Raw genomic sequence first — 17,896 nt, forward strand, 5'->3', positions numbered from 1 at the left:
AGGAAAACAAGGTCTATACAGCCATGCTGCCTGTTCCTCTGTGTGCTCATCCCATTGTCTTTCAACACATTTTTCAATTTCAGCCAAATCTGATGGAAACTACAGGTCTCACAGGCATTGCATCCACTCGAGGTAATACCCTCGAAGTACAAACACACAGTCCAGTGCTGCTTCCCTCTGGGGCTTTAAACTTAATGGTTCTCTTCATGTGGCTTGACAACCTTGTACTTGGCCTGAAAAAAGGCATGGTGTGCTCTGTGCCTTACAAGTGCAGTTAAATGGCATGTGACAGGGTGGCACTCTGGGCGTCGTACCTGGGCACAGGTGATTTGAGGAAGACAGCTGCTGTAGGTTCCACGGACTCTGTTACCGACAGGGTGGCATCTTGCTATGACAAGAAAAGAATCGTGATGACAGGTGTTTTGGGCCTGTCTGTGCGCTCCCACACGGGAACAAAACGTCCCTGTGGACCTTTCCAGCTTTGAAGCTCCTGCAGAGCCGTGCGGGAAGTGCAGCCAGGAGCTGGCCACGGGCAACCAGGGACAGGACGAGAGGACAGAGCCTCAAGCTGCGCCAGGGGAGGTTTCAGTTGATCATCAGGAGGAATTTCTCCACAGAAAGGATGACTAGACTTTGGAATGGGTTGCCCAGGTAGGTGGTGGAGTCACGACCCCTGAAGGTGTTTAAGGAGCTGGACGTGGCACTTAGTGCCATGATCTAGTTGACAAGGTGGTGCTCGGTCACAGGTTGGACTCGGTGATCCCAGATGTCTTTTCCAACCTAACTGTTTCTGTGATTCCGTGAGTTCACGCTGCCCTCTCTGCGAGAGGAGCGGGGCGGAGGCGCTTGGCCCCGCCGGGCCGCCGTCGGGGGCGGGTCCGCGCCGCAGTCATGGCGGCGCCCGTGGTGCCGGAGAGCGACAGGTACCGGCGCTGCGGCTCCCCCGGGCTGCGCTGTCCCGGGCCGGGCGGGAAGGGCGGGGTAGGGCAGGGCGGGGCAGGTCCCGCCGCGGTGCTGGGGCGCGGCAGGGACAGGGCCCCTCTGACCGCCCCCTGTCCTTCCGCGCAGCATCCGCAGGGCCGTGTCGCTGCTCAACGCCGTGGACTCCGGCCGATTCCCGCGGCTGCTCTCCCGCCTTCTCCAGAAGCTGCACCTGAAGGTTGGCGGGGCGCGGAGGGCCTGCGGGGCCGTATCCCGCCGGGAGGGGCGGGAGCGGGGCCGGGCCCGGCGGCGCTGGGGCCGCGCGGCTGCGGGCGGAGCCTGATATTTCCTCGATTAGAGGATTTTAGGTCTTGATTTCATTCATCACTAATTTTTCAGAACTATTTCAGGTGGCTTAAGTAAGAGCCGGTAACTACTGGCAGAAGGTGAATGGCGTGAGGGCGAGTGGTGCTCGTAAATAACTCGAGGCCTCCTGGGGCCAGTGCCTCAGGGCGCTGTCAGAACACGCGAATTCCTTGGCCTTTGGCACAAACCACGCTCCTGCCCTCGCGAGTGTTGTCCACAAAAATCGGATTCGTTACCTTGTATGCAGCAAGCCAACAATTGCACACTCGAGAGAGACGTTGATTATTTATTTCAGAGTTGTGCAAGGCTGGGTGCCTGGTGGAATTTCACAAATCAAGCACACCAACTATCAAAACTTTTTTACTATTTATACATTTTAGCAAACAAAGGAATTAGTGTTCCTTTGCTGCAAGTTACATAGTAGTCTTATTACTTCGAATCCTGTCTTCTATTGGTTAATGATTCCATCGCTTCTCATGCTAATTAGTCCACATGCTCAGTTTCTCGCTTTTGGGTCGGTGGGTTACTTGGGTCTGTGGCTGTGAGTCGGTGGTTGCGCTCTCCTGTTGCCAGAATTACCTTTTACCCAGTCGGAGTGGATTCCGCACGGTTGCTGAGTTGGCTTTGTTAGTTTCTTCCTTATCTTTGGAGTTCTGCCACATGTCTTTGTGGACCCTAAATTCTGCATTCTTTGTATCCACTATCAGTGATACATCCTTCTTCCCAAGCTTTGTTAACCTCCCCCTAGGTCTGAGATCCCTGAAGCATGTGAACCCTAAACCTTAAAAACGCAATTCTATCGCAAGTAATTTGTTTTTCTAACACCTGGACATCACTTAGAGCTTGTTAGCCGCTCTCTGTTTTGTGGATTAAATCTCCTTTCTTGATGTTTAGGCTTCAAAATATACAAAGATCAAACATCAAAGAACATCCTTTCTAAGGAAAATTTTACGTATACCACATTGTACATCATGAGTGAAACACTAAATGATATTTTTGTTTATTTTTCTGCATTTCTGTATATCTGTCAACCAAAGCCACCTGTGAAACTGAGGTTGAAAATAAAGCCCAGAACGTTTAGTGAATATTTTTGTCACCTTTACAGAAGATATTTGTAATTGCAGAATAAATAAAAAAATAATAAAATAAATCAGTAGTAAGTTTCATTGTACAGTGCCAAAATGTCAAATGGAGACTAGGTCTAAACTTTGCACTAAATATTGCAGCAGAAACTGTAAGATAAATCTTACACCAGAAATATATTTTGTCAGTTTTGTTGTCTTTCAGTATTAGATTTTGTTTATTCCCTTGTTTTGTGTCCAGAAAAAGTAGAATAAGAAATACAGAATTTGTTTTCTGTACACATGCTACAAACTAAATGTTAAAGTATTACAGGTTAGGAGCAACATGGAAAAAAATGTGAATGTATTAAAGGTTATAATTCTGAGGCTATAAGGATTCATTTGATTCAATTGCTGAGTTTTTTTTCCTATCAAAATTACTAGCTTGGATGTTGCTGTTATTACAGAGTTTTATCGGTTGTTTTGCATGGATACTAACTCATCGTTAAATCCGAACTGTCACTAACTTCTTTGTTTTGTTTTGGTTTGTTTGTTCTTTTTTACTACTCCATAGCATTTTAGTAGCTCTTCACAGTTTTAATCAACATTTACATGAGGGACGTGGTCTTTGTAATTTAACAACTCAATCTCCTGAGTAGTTCGGCTGACCTTTCTAAAGTATTGAAGTATTTAGAGCTGGTTAAATTGCTGGAAGCTTTAAATGAACTCGCTTTCCTTAACAAAGCAGACACTCTGTGTTTCCCTCCAACAGCTAATTATTCAAATAATGCTTCCATTTTGATACTCTTGTTATGTATGTTGCAATCATTGAAATTTGTAATTGCCTCATTTTTTTATTCTGACAGCTGAATTGATTTTCTTGTTTTCTTTGCAGTTTTGCATTACTAAGCGATCTAAATATGGTGTTTTGTTGTCTGTATTATAGATTTGTTCGTAATTACATTTTAAAAGAAGGCAATATCTGCATTTAAATTACTGTTTAATTTTCTCTCCTATAATAAGTACAACTGCTGTATTTTAAAAGTACAGTACATTCTCAATGGTCTCCAGTAATAGAGTAGTTTGTAGACTCAAATCTGACTTAAAAAATAAATATGCATTAGGCCTTTATTTCCTTAATAACAGCGTGGGTGGTTTGTAGAAGGATAGCTGGAGTGGAAGAAACATACACAACTAACTTCATTACAGTTTTGCCTTCTGTTTTCTCTGGGGTCTGACTTAGGTAATGGACTTAGTACTTGTCTTATTTTTATTTATAAAAGGTGGTTGGATCTGATAATTGAAAGAAAAATATTTCTTTAGTGTCTCTCAGGTGCAAAGAGAAAGCATTTTCTTCTGCTGTATTTCAAGTAATCCTGTGGTACTGTTGACTTTCAATTTTGATTTTCAGTGAGAGGAATCGCTTGTATATTTCTGTTGGAAAAGAACTTTACTTTACTATTTCCATTTAGAAACAACTGGACAGCCACTATGTTTTTATTTTAACAAGTAAGTTCTTGGTCCTTAAATGAAATATTGTGACTAAACATTTTTGTGCTTCAGGCTGAAAGTACCTTCAGTGAAGAGGAGGAAGAAAAACTTCAAATAGCTTTTTCATTGGAAAAGCAGGATCTTCATCTGGTTCTTGAAACTATATCCTTCATTTTAGAACAGGTATTTTGTTTTCATCCTTATGCATTGATAAATGTATTTTTCTATCCCACATTAGATTTTAAAAATATAAAAGTCAAGTTAAAAATTAATTAGTGGAAACATATACCTGTAGTATATTATATATGTGTTGGGTTCATGATTTTACTGCTTTTGTTTTCATGCCTTCCTGATTTGGATGGGACTAATTGCCTTTGTGGATTGATTTTCCAGCTAATGTAGATGTTATTGGTAGAAGGGAGGTCTGCATGACTCCAAGAGAACTGATGGTAATTATGAGATATAGTTTTCCCTCTTATTCATTGTAAATAAGTCAGCCATTTTCTTGTAAGGAAAATACTACATAACATTATTGATCACTGCTTAAGTTGCCTTAAGATTCAGTTATGGAAAACTTTGATGCCCAGAAGCAGCCTGTACTGAGGTGAACAGACAAACCTCATGTTTGGAGGAGTGAATGACTGCATGATGTGGAGCTAAATACCTTGTAAACAGAGAAGGTTTTGTAATTCTGCAGTCTGCCTCTACTAAGGTTGGGAAACCATTGTATTATGTGGTAAATATGTTAACTGTCTTAAAACTTGTCACACCCATGATGTTTTCCGTCCATTTCCTGTAATTATAGAAACTATAGTCTGTGCCAGGGGAACACATAGTGATGGTCTGTTGTGGGATTTGAATCTGGTCCTTTCTTACACATCAGTTTATGATCACTACACTTAGCTGACACATTCCACTGCTTTAGAAGGAAAGCAAACAGTCTTCCCCATGGCTCCTACCAACCAAAAAAGTGAAAATGAAACCTGAGATCACCTCCAGACTAAAATTTTGAATTTTCATCTCAGCCAAGCATCAGACTTGCCTGTTTATTGCCTGGTCATTATTTCATCAGACTGCTTAATTTATATTATAATCATTGAAGATGAACAGAAAAAGCAGTTATTCTCCTCTAGGACTTGCTTCTTTTGCATTTAAAAAAAAAAAAAGGAATCCCATATGAACTACATGTATGCGAACACATGTATGTGTTCTTGCTGATAGCTGTGCTTCTTAGAGCTACTTGTTCTGTCAGGGCATAACTTTTTTAGCAGCTCTTTGGTGTATGGACACATTAGAGATAAAAGGACTTCTGTATGGTCTTTGCCACATGTATTGTTTCTTTTTTTTCCCTGATCTGGTGATGACAGAGTCCTGTTTTGAAAGGGGAGACCAGCATACTATGCACTGTGTGAAACACAAAAAAATGATGCTAATAGGGAGGTAATATCTGACTCCTTCAGTTTTGGTGAACTCTTCTTATCTTTCTGGAATACTACTTCGTAGTTCAGGCTTACTTGAATAATGTGAATTTGGAAAAGTTATCCTTTTTTCTTGGTCACAATTGGCTTCAAAGCCCAGTTTTTTTTCAGTGATCACTGCTTTGGTATTATGTACAGTGGAAATCTGTACAAATACTCAGATTTCACTTGTATGTGTGGTTTTTCATAGTTTGTCTGTCTTGAGAAGAGTTATTTGTAACGTTGCATTTTAAGATAGTTATGCTTTTCTGTCTTCTCAGTTAGAGGGTTAAGAAGAACAACAGGATGCTTGTAGTCCCCCAGTAGAGTTGCTCATAAAAATCTTGTGTGAACATGGTGGCCATCCATGGTAGAACATATCTGGAGTGACTTGTAGACCAGCGCTCAACAACAGCAGTTATTCTTCCTCTTAACAGGCAGTCTATCATAATTTGAAGCCTGTGTCATTGCAACAGCAGCTACAGAGCATTCACCTGGATCAAGACAAAGCTGAAGCATTTGCTACTGCGTGGGCGGCGGCAGGTCAAGATACCATTGAAAAGTTCAGGCAGAGGGTTTTGACCCCTCAGAAGGTAATGTTTTTTGTTGTTTGTTTGTTTTGGTGGGGGTTTTTTTGTTTTGTTTTGTTTGTTTTTCCTGAGAGAGAATAAAATTATATTGATTTGGTTTTAAGCAAGGAGTTTAAACTAAGATACAAAGTTTGTGAGAAGCCAGCATACTTATTAGCAATGCAAAGTAGTGCAACCAACTCACCCTTTGGAGGTGTTTGTGAACAGGCCTTCAGTAGGGCAAGGGTAAAATGCGGTCATGAACACTTGTGGTGGTTTAGCTCATCAGCCTGTTGATTCTCATTACTTGCATCTGAGCACCTGCCATCTTTAATTTTGTGAGCTTGTTGGATGGTGAATTTTGTGAGATACTTCTTACAATTTTGAGATACTTTTCTATGGTGGCATGATAGTCTTGCTTCCTGTGTGCCTATTACCAGTTAAAACTTGCTACATGCTATGAAGTCTCATTGTATCTTTAGCATAGATGTCTACATCTATGAGAAGGTATAATAACATCCTTTTGTTGATTCATAATAAGCCTTCAAATGCATAAGGAATTGTGTATAGAACACATAAGTGGCAGCCAAGATCAAATATTTGGAAAGAATTGTGGAACACTGACTCGCTTTTTCTTTATTTATTTTTATCATTGCTATATATCTTGTTGAGATAAGATTAATTCTGTTAGTTTATGATTTTGTTAGTAACATAGAAAAGGAATAGTTGTTCAATCATCTTGCCAAAGACTGAGGTGAGGCTGACTGACCTTTAGTTCCTGGGGTCCTACTTCTTACCCTTGAAGGTAGGAATGACATTTGCTTTCCTTAGGAATCTTGAAGATTGATGCGTGGTAGGGATGTTTGAATTTCTTTTGCTTGTTTGCATGGGTTTTTTAAGACTGATTTATTCATGCTCTGTATATGGTTGATATTGGATTCCTAATGAGGCTTTTTTTGGTCAAATGAACCTTGTAGTTTGGTATGTGATTCAGATTCCAGGAATACGGGAGTTATGGAACTGGATCAGAAAATCTATTTGTTGGATGCCCTCTCTTCAGCACCTTGGATGAAACCATAGGGGTAGAATCCTCCAGTTAACCTCTTTGATGGAAATTTATGCCTCACATTATGACTTAGAAGCTGTCTTGCACCTTCAAAGATGATAATTTCTCACCCTTACTTCCTGAACCTGGTGGTTTCAGTCTGTGTACTTGCCTGATTTCTGATTTTCTACCAGTTGAGGGAAAACTGATGTTTTTTAAAACCCGTATATCCATTATCTTTTGATTTTAATGTATATCTCTTTTGTCATTGTGAGAAATACTAAACAAGAGTGTGTTTTTTATTTCAAACAACATAGTGTGAGATTTCTCACTCTCATTCCATGGAAGTTCCCTCCTTCTAATCCTTCACGTTATCTGTCTCTGACATACTTCTGCTATATTTTGGAAGAAAATAATGTGAATAGGGTATGAAATAAACTTACTGGAATATTAATGCTTTTTGTGGTGACTTTATAATAAAGGTCTACCTCAGAGAGAGGGACCAACATGACTTAAGGTCGTGTTGAGACTGGTGAGACTGTGTCACTGTGGATCACATCAAGTTAAGTGGTGAAGTTGGTAAGGTAGAGGGAAGGGGTGTCATCCAAAGGGACCTTGAGAAGCTTGAGGGGAGGGCCTGTGTAAACTTCATGAGGTTCTTAATGCCAAGTGCAAGGTCTTGCTCCCGGGTCGGAGCATACCCTGGTATCAACACAGGCTGGGGAGATGAATGTATTGAGAGCAGCCGTGCAGAAAAACAACTTGGAGGTGCTGGTGGATGAAAATTCTGATGTGAGCCAACTATGTGGACTTGCAGCCTAGAAATCCAACTGTATCCTGGGCTGTATAAAAAGAAATGTGGCCGGCAGGTTGAGGGAGGTGATTCTGCCTCTCTGCTCCTCTCATCTGGAGTGTTAAATCCAGCTGTGGGGCCTCCAGCAGAGGACAGAGATGGACATCTTGGAACAGGTCCACAGGAGAGCCATTAAAGTCATACAAGGGCAGGAACACCTTTGCTATGAAGACAGACTGAGGGAGTTGGGATTGTTCAGCCTGGAGAAGAGAAGGCTCCAGAGAGACATTATTGTAGTCATTCAGTACTCTAAAGGGGCTACAAGAATCAAAAGGGGGCTTACAGGAGAGATGGAGAGAGACTTTTTACTGGGGCATGTAGTGACAGGACAAGGGGCAGCAGTTTTAAACTGAAGGAGGATGGATTTAGACTGGATATAAGGAAGGGGGTGATGGGGTGCGACAATGGAGCAGGCTGCTCAGAGAGGTTGTGGATGCCCCATCATTGGAAGTGTTCAAAGTGAGGTTGGATGGGGCATTGATCAGTGTGATCTACTAAAAGATGTTCCAGCCCATGACAGGGAAGTTGAACTAGATGCATTTCAAAGGTCCCTTCTAATCCAAACCATTCTACGAGTCTATGAATACTGGTTGTTGGGGGGTTTTTCACTTTCATATTCTTTTAAAAATACATACAGGCTTTCTGGTTATCACTAGCATATTTGGTAGGGGCTTTTACTGACCTTGTAGAGACTTTTACTGACCTGTTCAGGTGGTGTGGAGAACTACATATGAATTTAGAACTCAGTTTATGTGATTCTTTGGTACTTTCCCTTACTTTCTCTGTACACTTAGCAACTATGAATTTTCTTTTAAGCAGCTTTAATGGATGTGTCCATGGGATTGCTCATGTGGGTCCAAGTGTAGAATAAAGGTCGTGATTAGTGTTACTGGGGTCTTCATAGTTCTGTTCCAACGTGAGGATGTGCAGGGAAACTGTGTACAAGACAGAGTTTATGAAGTAACTAAGAAAGATCTTGGAATTTTATCATGTGTTTTACTAAAATCCATGTGGCAAAATATCCTGAGTCTCTTCTGGCACCTGGTACTTACAAGTTCTCCATTTTGAAAGTATTGAAATGCTGGCACTAAGCCTATTTTCTGTAGTGTACACAAGAAGGACCAGGCAGTAATCTTTCATTGCTGTTTTAAGATAATAAAAAATGGCAGAAAGTTTTATTTTTTATTTATCAGGGGTATGGTTTACATACTGAGCAAACACTGGAACCTGTGCTCAGGTTTGGACTCAAGACCACTAGTTATCATGAGAAGTAATTTCTTACAGATAATTTGCCTGTATGGATATGTTATTTCTCTTAAACCAGATTCTTTTCTTGCCTATAAAGTAAAGGTTGTTAAAAACCAGTATTCTGAGTTCCAGGTATGTCAGTTCTGTGCAAGAGATGTAGGTGGTAATGTGCTGGTTGATCCCTTCATTAGGATGGCAAATCAAATTGAGTTTGTTGGAGCAACAGAACAAGTATTTCCTAGAGTACTGATTAGTTGAAGATTTCTGTGGCATATTGGACACTAATTGTTTGAGAAAACCTGTTATTTTTTGAATGTAGGTCTTTTTTGTGCACACTACTTAATAGATAGGGATATTTCTTACTCGAGGAGTGAATAAAAACTGTAGAGTTAACCAAAAATTCAACAGTTTAATACTATTAGTTTTCTCACTTCATCTTTTCATTTTTCTTCACTGAGCTATTGGCAGTCTTCAGCTGCACGGGATTATTAATTATGTATATTCTGCTGTGTTAATTGGTTCATTGAATCCTTATTCATATGGCAGTGTCTGTATGATATTATTTCTTCTGTATAATGCAGTCCTAGTCAATCAGAATGATGGTATTTTTATTATTTTTTTTCCTTTGAACACATTCTTAATTTGGCCTCTATAATGACAGGTGAGTGATAATATTCCAATAGCAACCTGATCGAGTTTTTAAGTCTTTGATTGGTAATATATCAGTTTAGAAATGAGAACACATTGATCAGATTACAATGTATTTTCTCCTCTCTGCATAGAAGAGATAGACTTTTAATAGGGTTCACTCTGAATTCTTACGGCAATTTTTCATCAATTCTATTGTTTTTCTCCGCTTCCCCCTCCCCCTATATTATGTTCTCTGTATGTTTTTTTGGAATTCTGTGCAAATCTCTGTTTTAAAGGCAGATCCAACTAAATGCCTCATACCTTTCTTGTTTTGGGAAACTATTCAGGGTATCCTTAAAATATGTGTCATGAAAAAGATAAGAGTCTTATGTTGCCAAGCAAGAGAAGCTTTTTATAGCTTTCAGACAGCATTTCTTAATATAATGTTGCGTGGGAATGCAACTAGTGAAATTATGTACCTAAAATTCTTGACAGAGCTGTCAATTCTGTATCTTGAGTGCCTGTTTGAAGCCATATGGGAAAAACAATGAAAGTGGTTTTCTCAGAAACTGGCCTTCTTGCTAATGGGTGTATATGCAATGTTAATATGCTAAATTCCCTTTGCTAAAGACTGGCAAATCTACAGAAATAGTCTGAAACACTTGCATACTGTGGTGGTTATGACAAAGAGAACTGATGTACTCTGTGTATGCATGTCGTGGCAGAAAATGCTTTCAGATATCAGAAGAATGCAAAATAGGAGGAATACAGCTCAAACAGAAAGAATCTTAGTTTCCTTGTTATGTCTGATCAACTAGTCATTCTTACAGGGACAAGCAGAGGTCACGAGTAGTGTTGTACCTATGGGCGTTGTCACAATGAATTGTGAACCCACTTACATTATATGATGCCGACAGAGGCAAAGACAATGCAAATGATGAAATATGTACTAAAGACACGGCTTTGTACCTGCTGAGATTTATTTTAGTAGCCAGCTACAGCACAATTGAGTCTTATTCTTTTACTCAGCTTTGTAAGTAGGAATTTTAATTGTTTACAGTTTTTAGGTACTACTTCAGGATTTTTTAATGAGTTTCTTCCTCTCCTTGCCCTTTTCTGTCTTCTGAAAAAGGCTGAAATAAGTTTTTGAGAATGGTTTAAAACATCTGAACCTTTTATTCTGTTCCTACATGCAAAATACCATCTTTTAAAGTTGCAAAAGAGTACCATGCTTATCCTGTGTAACTTTCTGTGTAATACAAAGGATAATTTTTCCTCAATATGTAAAGGAGGTTTTGGAACAGGGGTCTGGTTGTGATTTCAAGGCTTGAAATGGTAGGTAATTTCTGGGATCTTTTTTATGTTTAATGAAAATTTCTGCCTTATCTCTAATTGAAATCTGTCTAACCTTCCCACCTTGCCATATATTCTTCTGCTATGATTTGATTAAAGTGGTCATAGTGTGCATTTTTACCGCAGCTCTGTGCCAACACATTTCCCAGAGATGGAGTACACCACCACATTTACCTTTGCACAAAGGGAATCCTGAAATACTGGGGTTTGGGAAACTTGAAGGCTGTTTGTAATGTTTATTATACAGTCTCTTTCTACTTGCTTTCAAAGTAGCTGCTTATCAGTAAAAATCTGTTTAAGATGAAAACTTGCAGTAACTTCACTGAGGGAAAATTCTTTTGAAGTTGCTGTGTAGCACTAGTCTTGCTCTACCAATTTCATGTCATATTATTTCTTTTGTTTCCTCCCTTTTGAAGTACACTGGTACTTTTTAGTGTCTGTCTTTTTCTTTTTTTAAACTCAAAGATTAAGAGATGAGGGGTTTTGCTTTGAATATTGAGCAACGATGTCTGAAAATATCACTTTTCTTGGCATAAGTGCTAAGTAAGGTTTGCTCAAGGGAAAAGGATTTTATCTTTGAAGACAAAAATGGGAATTCAGAGGAAATTACCCCTCCAGGAGAGAGGTGATCTTGGATGAAGCATCTGGTTGACTTTACATATTCACCAATTAAGGTGGATTTAGGTACATAATTAGTGCATGTTTTCCTTGTAGATTGAAATCTCACTCTCTTTTTTTTTTTTATTTTTAATATGCTCTTAATATCTTCTCTGAGAGGTAACTGTGGTACTTGCTCTTTGGCTTGCTCCTGTTGCCTTTTCTAGCACTAAGTATAAGCTGAAAATCCCAGTTTACAAAGTTAAAACGCTTACTGCACTTAATTTTAATTTTTTTTTTCCTGCCTCTTAAAATTACTGATATCACTAGGAAAAGTTGTGCTGAGAAATCCAAGGATTTCACAGCAAACATAATGTATTTCTTCACATTAGTGAAGATTTCTTCACATCCAGTGCCCCTATCCCACTTACTTGGTTTAATCACTCGATTAAGTCTTTGGCCCAACCTACCTTCAGTCTCTTGATCTTAACAGTGCTTCTTTTGAGGCTAAGATGCAAAGCTACATAAGTAGTTCCTTTTTCTTTTTCTTTTTTTTTTAAACTTTCAGATTTTATTTTTTCCCCCTCGGGAATTGTGTTCTATTTGATCAGTGTTTTCACAGGATTCTGTAAATTCACTGTCTGTCTGCCTAACCCAATCCAACCCTTTCCTTGCCTTTATGTTACAACTTGCTCTATTTCTAGTTATTCTTGTTTACTGGTGAAAAATGTAGTTCCCAGTTGCTTTTTTGTTTTGTTTGCCTGTTTACTGATGGTCTTGCAGTATCTGCAAGATTAGTGCAGAATCTGATTTGACATTGCATTCTAGTAGTTTGTTCAGATAGCTAAGATCCATCCAGTGATAAGATCCATCCAGGGATTCTTATTTTCTTATGACTATCATTATGGTTTCAAAGTCCAGTCTTAAAATGTAGTAGGAGTCACTGTAGCTGAAACTTGGCTGCGCATGTGTTCTGACTGTCTTTAACTACAGACTTGTAGTTAAAAACCCCAGTCTATTATCCTGAATTTGTTCTATGAATGAGTGGTTGTGTGTAAGGTTTTATTGATAGTTACATACCATTTGTGTGGTGCCTGCTCCAAGTCTTTGGTTTAATTTGAAGATTTGCCTAGTATTATCAGCCGAAGATGCTGGTCCTTCAATTTGTGATTCACTTCTACAGATAAAATATGAGTCTTATGAGGATTTTAAATGTGCCATTGAAAAGTACTTTTCACTGAAACTACAAAATGTCTTGGTAATCCATTTATGAAAAGGGGATACTGAATTGTATTGAAGTTGAATATGTTTGTGCAGTAGAGGGGCAGATTTTTAACTGCTGTATACTGTCAGGTTTTTCCATTGCTAATAAGAAAACGGTAAAGGACTGTAGTCAGAGATTTTATGCAACCAATGTGAAAATCCAGCTGTTTTACTGCAGACCTCCTCACCCATGGATCAGTCGTTACAGTGAGACCTACTGGAAAGAAGCTACAATATCCAGAACTTCCTTCAAAGATATTCATACTGCCTTAGTTCAGCTGAATTTGGTAGCAACAATAGAGAATAGGAATCAATGTGTTTATGCAGTCATATCCCATGTCCTCAGTGCTCGAGTTTCCCATGGTGTTTGATCTGGGGCTTATTTTAAAGGAAACATTCTCCTTCTGATTACAGATTATTTCTGTGATGAAGACCCTAGCTGTGATGATTGGCAAATTGTGCCTGTCAATCATTGCTGTCTCTTAAAAATTTGCCCCTTTTTTTCTGTTTTAATATTTATTTTCTATATTGAGTACACTTTTGGCTTCATCCTGCTGGTGTGTCCTCTGCGGAAATGTTCTTTTTTTTAAGTAATTGGGGAGGGTTTTTGAAAGAGTTCAAATCCAGGAATGTTTTGTCATCCATCTTAAATTATTCCTAAATTATTTTCATTATCACAGCAGGCAAAATTGACATTTTCATATCTAATTTTGATTTTTGGTTCTGGAGTGCTGAGTGTGCTGATGAAAAGCAGAATTGGCATCTTTGGCTGAAAATTTTAGAAAGCAGAGTTGATAGGTTCCTCTAGCTTTATGCTGGCGTGATAACACAAGTATGAATTTAGAGTAGTGCATTGTAGGCTAGTTTTTTTTAATGTATAATGCACATTTAGTCCTTTCCCATTCATACAAAACTGACAGTTAATATTTTAAAAGCGAATATACATGTTGCAATACTTTCTTTAAATGAAAAGTATTCATGTATTCAACTTCAGCTTAGTACATTTTGTCTAATTAATTATTGAAAGATGGAGAAGATCACCAAACTTCAAATGTGAGTATTCTGATCTTCTTTTTCTACAATGAATTGAGGAATACTTTGACTTCAGCGGAGGAACTACGGCAATTACTCTTTCAAGAATTAAACTGAGTGGGTGTCCATACTAATTTTCCTCTATGTTATTTGTTAGAAAACTGAAATAAATGTACTGTAAGTGAAAGAGCTGCACTGGAAAATGTCTTATGTTATAGATTATTAATTTCCTCCAAATATTTTGTCGGTTGGAAAACATTCTTAAATGTTTTGTGTCAGTGTGCTATATACTACTCCAATAATATGAGACAAAGATTTCCTGAAGATGTCTTTCATATGCCCTTATCTCCTACTTCACTGTTCATAACAGTTTCAGTGATGATAGTATGGATGTCTTAAATTACATAAACAGCTCTTTCAATTATTACAGTAAATATTTAATCTTTAAAGTTGAACTGTCTCTCTCAAATTAGAGGGAAAAATAACTGAAATTAATTGAGTTAATATCCAAATAAAAAGACAAAATTCTGATTTCATTTGTTAGAATTGCATTTAATTTCTCTCTGTAATTGTCTTTGGGGACACCAAAGGTATCTTGCTTAAGTACATGTGGGCAGAGGCACTGAATTGTTAAGTTTCCCCATTACTGCAAGCAGGTACCTCATATAGTGCCCTTTTTGAGTTCGTCAGGCTTCATTTTTAAAGCATCTGATAGTTTTGGCTCACACTGGAGCTATTAAAGTGTAGTTCCTTATTTCTCCAGCAATCATAAATCTACTTCTTCAAGAATGGACTGAAGGCTGGGTTTTCATCCCTCTGTTATGCAGTCTCCCACTGTGTTAGTTACTCAGTCTTCACACTAAAATAGTAGTTTAGACTTTGCAATCTTAAATTGTCAATATTGACTTTAGACCGTGAATTAAAGTGGCCTTTTAATTAGGGAGCACTCCAGCACTGATGTAGTCATGAAGCTGAATTTAATTCCATGAGTAGTGGCTGTGTGTAAACTGATCCATGCTCTTACAAATACACCATATTTGGTAGAAATAGAAGAAAAAGCTTTATTGATAAGCATGTCAGTTTTTTTTCAGGCTATGAAAAACATAATCTCATGTGCATATAATGTGATAACATTGAAATTATCACAAATATCAGATCATTTTGAAATAAATGGCCTCTCAAAATAAGGATTAAATTATTTGAAAATCAAATGGGTGGCTCTATATACCAGTGGAGCATGAAACTAATTTCTGTATTGCTGTAACTGTCCTACTTTATCTGAAATAGTTTATTAGGCTTCTGCCTAATGGAAGACTGTTTTCTGTGGTACATGTAAAAAATGAGTCAGTAAGAAGTTATTGGTGATCTGTTTCCTTTATGCAGTTTTTACAAACCTCACAGAATTTAAGTCAATTACACTGCTTCAGTGTGTCCTTAAATTAATCAGACTGTTTGGGAAGGAAAGTAACTATAGATGCACTTAAATTACCCTGGAGTGAGTCTGTGAGTATGGACCTAAAGTCAGGAGACCTGGATGTCAGTTCTTAGCTATGCAAGTCTAAACCAGCATTCTGTGCCATAGGAAGCTACTGACAATCAGGAACAGGGGTGTCCATGTTAATTTCAGCACCACCAGTACCAGGAGGGGTCCACCCCACAAGGGGTCTGCCTACAAGAGAGCTGCTACAAGGAACTTCTTACAAGGACGCGTAGTGATAGAACAAAGGGTAGTGTCTTTAAACCAAGAAAGAGTAGGTTTAGATTAGATATTATGTAGAAATTCTTTCTTGTGAGGGTGGTGAGGCACTGAAACAGTTTGCCCAGAGAAGCTGTGGATGCCTCATGCCTAGAAATGTTCAAGGCCAGGCCAGATTGTGGCTCTGAGTTACCTGGTCTAGTGAAAGGTATCAATGCCCATGTGAGGGGCGTTGAAACTGGACGATCTTTAAGGTTCCTTCCAACCCAAACAATTTTATGATTAGAAGCACTCTGTTTTGTACCAAGATTTGAATTTTCAGAAGGGATTTTAGGATTTATTTTCAGTTGTGCTTGCGTTAGTGATGTCACTGGAGTCTGATTTGACTGAACTGATGCGTGTGTTATGAACTAGATGAATAAGATTTAGTATCATACCATACTTTTATAAGCACACGGTTGTCTTCTCAATATTCATGACATGTGACCTAGTTATTCTAAAGATTACTGTTACTGGCTTTTAGTTCTGTGGGCCACAAGTTCAGTTTGCTTTAAAATTCTCCTCAGTCATGTTGGAAAACTTCATCAGCCCCTTAGCAACTTCAGAGTAATGAAAATATTTTGCTACTTAAAAAGGCACATGTTGGAGAATTTTGTTGCTTTAAAAAAAAAAGTCCAAACAGACAAATTAAACTATAGCCCATTGACAAATACCCAATTGAAATAATACTGTTGAAAATCTGTATTATTGTATTGCTGATTTTTAAATATTAACAAATATATAGTAATGTTACCACTTTTATTTACCAATTATGTTTTGGCAATACTGAAAACATTTTTTGTTGTAGTAGTAGTAGACTTCTACAAATTGGATATGTTAGTTTGCTTATGCTATGTGTTCCTTTCCCATCCAGGGTTTTCATAAGTTCTTTTTCTCTCATAAGCATAAAACTACAGAAAACACTGCTGCCTATTTAGAATTGCTTCTGCATTCTCTGCCCATCAGGCTTGTTAACAAGTTCAGCCCAGTAGTGTGCTTTTCTCACTTTTTGGACTTCAAGATGAAACTCTAGTTTTGAGATTTTTTTTATTCTGTTTGCTAAATGTTAATCAGCATTTATATTTCTCCCTGTACAAACGCTAACGGTCATTTCCTTTTCAGAGAGGCTAATAATGGATATGCCAGGGTCTTCATAATCTTTTCTGTTGCCAGTTTGTCTGTAGTGGCTTGTTAAGTAGTATTTAACCCATAATGCTGGTTAGTTGCCCACATTTTCTGAAGCATGTATGTTTTCTGAATATAACGTCATTATTCTCACATTAACTGAAGACTATGATTTTATGGTTTAGGATTACACAGACCTGAAGTATACAATATTTTGCTCTACTTAGTGAAAGGTGAGTGTTCTGAAAGCAGAAAATTTTGCCAAGAGAATGGAGTGCAGGAACCTGAACTGAGTAATTAGATCTTCATAATGAGTTGAATTAGAACTGTAAAGTAATTGGCTGTTTCATAACTGTAAATGTCTGGTGGTTATAAAAACTGCAGTCATGTTGATTTTATGTGTCCAAGCAGTATTTCTGTACCATAATTCTTGCAGGTTCAGTGCTTTGTTTACTCATTGTTGCTCCTGCTTTCTCTGAGCTAATGCTTAAAGCGCTTTCTAAGGGGTAAATAGGTGCCAAATCACAGATTAGCCATGGGGGGGAAATTTGCATGGTATTATGGCACCATGTTTGCATTGTGGTAAGAAGTAAGCTGTGCTGTATCAATCAGTTCTGAGGGCTGTAATACTGGTCTTCTCTAGTTTCTATAATGATTTGTTAAGACATTAGATGACCTTCTGAAAGCTCCACCTTCTGGAAGCAGGTAATTTGTATGAAAACTCCAGTTTTCTGGTTTTTGTAGGTATAGACAGGAGGTGTGATCTGATTATATCAAACAAGACCAAAACTAAAAAATATCCCCTTGCCCTGCTCCAGTACTGACTGAGCGTTTAAACCCTTTTCTCCTGTCTTCCTTTAAAAGTACTGCACCCTGCTCCAGATATTTTGAATGGCTGAAGTTGGAAGTATTAGGGAAGACATTTTAGGTGCTTGCATATTTTCTGAAATTCTGTTCCCACTCTTAGTTTTCCATATTTCACAATATTTCCACTTATTTTCTTTCCTCAAATTGGGTTCTTACCAACATCTTTTTCAATGTGAGCTTCTCAGTCACTTTAGCTCTGTTCTTGGTCCTTCCAACTTGAAGGATGACTGTTCTGGACATTCAGTCTGCTTTCCTTCTCAAAGTTGTAGTCCTTTGTTTATGA

The 17,896-nt window shown here is 38.4% G+C and overlaps 1 protein-coding gene across 1 annotated transcript in view; it reads left to right on the plus strand.

The window, feature by feature from the left end:
- The first annotated feature begins 861 nt into the window (after nt 1-861).
- Nucleotides 862-17,896, plus strand: part of COMMD10 (COMM domain containing 10) — a 109,691-nt gene continuing 92,656 nt past the window's right edge. The window contains exons 1-4 of the mRNA XM_017807356.1: nt 862-923; nt 1,069-1,159; nt 3,912-4,022; nt 5,734-5,889. Coding sequence (XP_017662845.1) covers nt 892-923; nt 1,069-1,159; nt 3,912-4,022; nt 5,734-5,889 — 390 coding nt within the window. The 5' untranslated portion in view covers nt 862-891. The remainder of the gene's footprint in view (nt 924-1,068; nt 1,160-3,911; nt 4,023-5,733; nt 5,890-17,896) is intronic.

The sequence above is a fragment of the Lepidothrix coronata genome, unplaced genomic scaffold, assembly GCF_001604755.1.
Source record: "Lepidothrix coronata isolate B3197 unplaced genomic scaffold, Lepidothrix_coronata-1.0 Scaffold18, whole genome shotgun sequence".
In the NCBI taxonomy this organism is placed as follows: domain Eukaryota; kingdom Metazoa; phylum Chordata; class Aves; order Passeriformes; family Pipridae; genus Lepidothrix; species Lepidothrix coronata.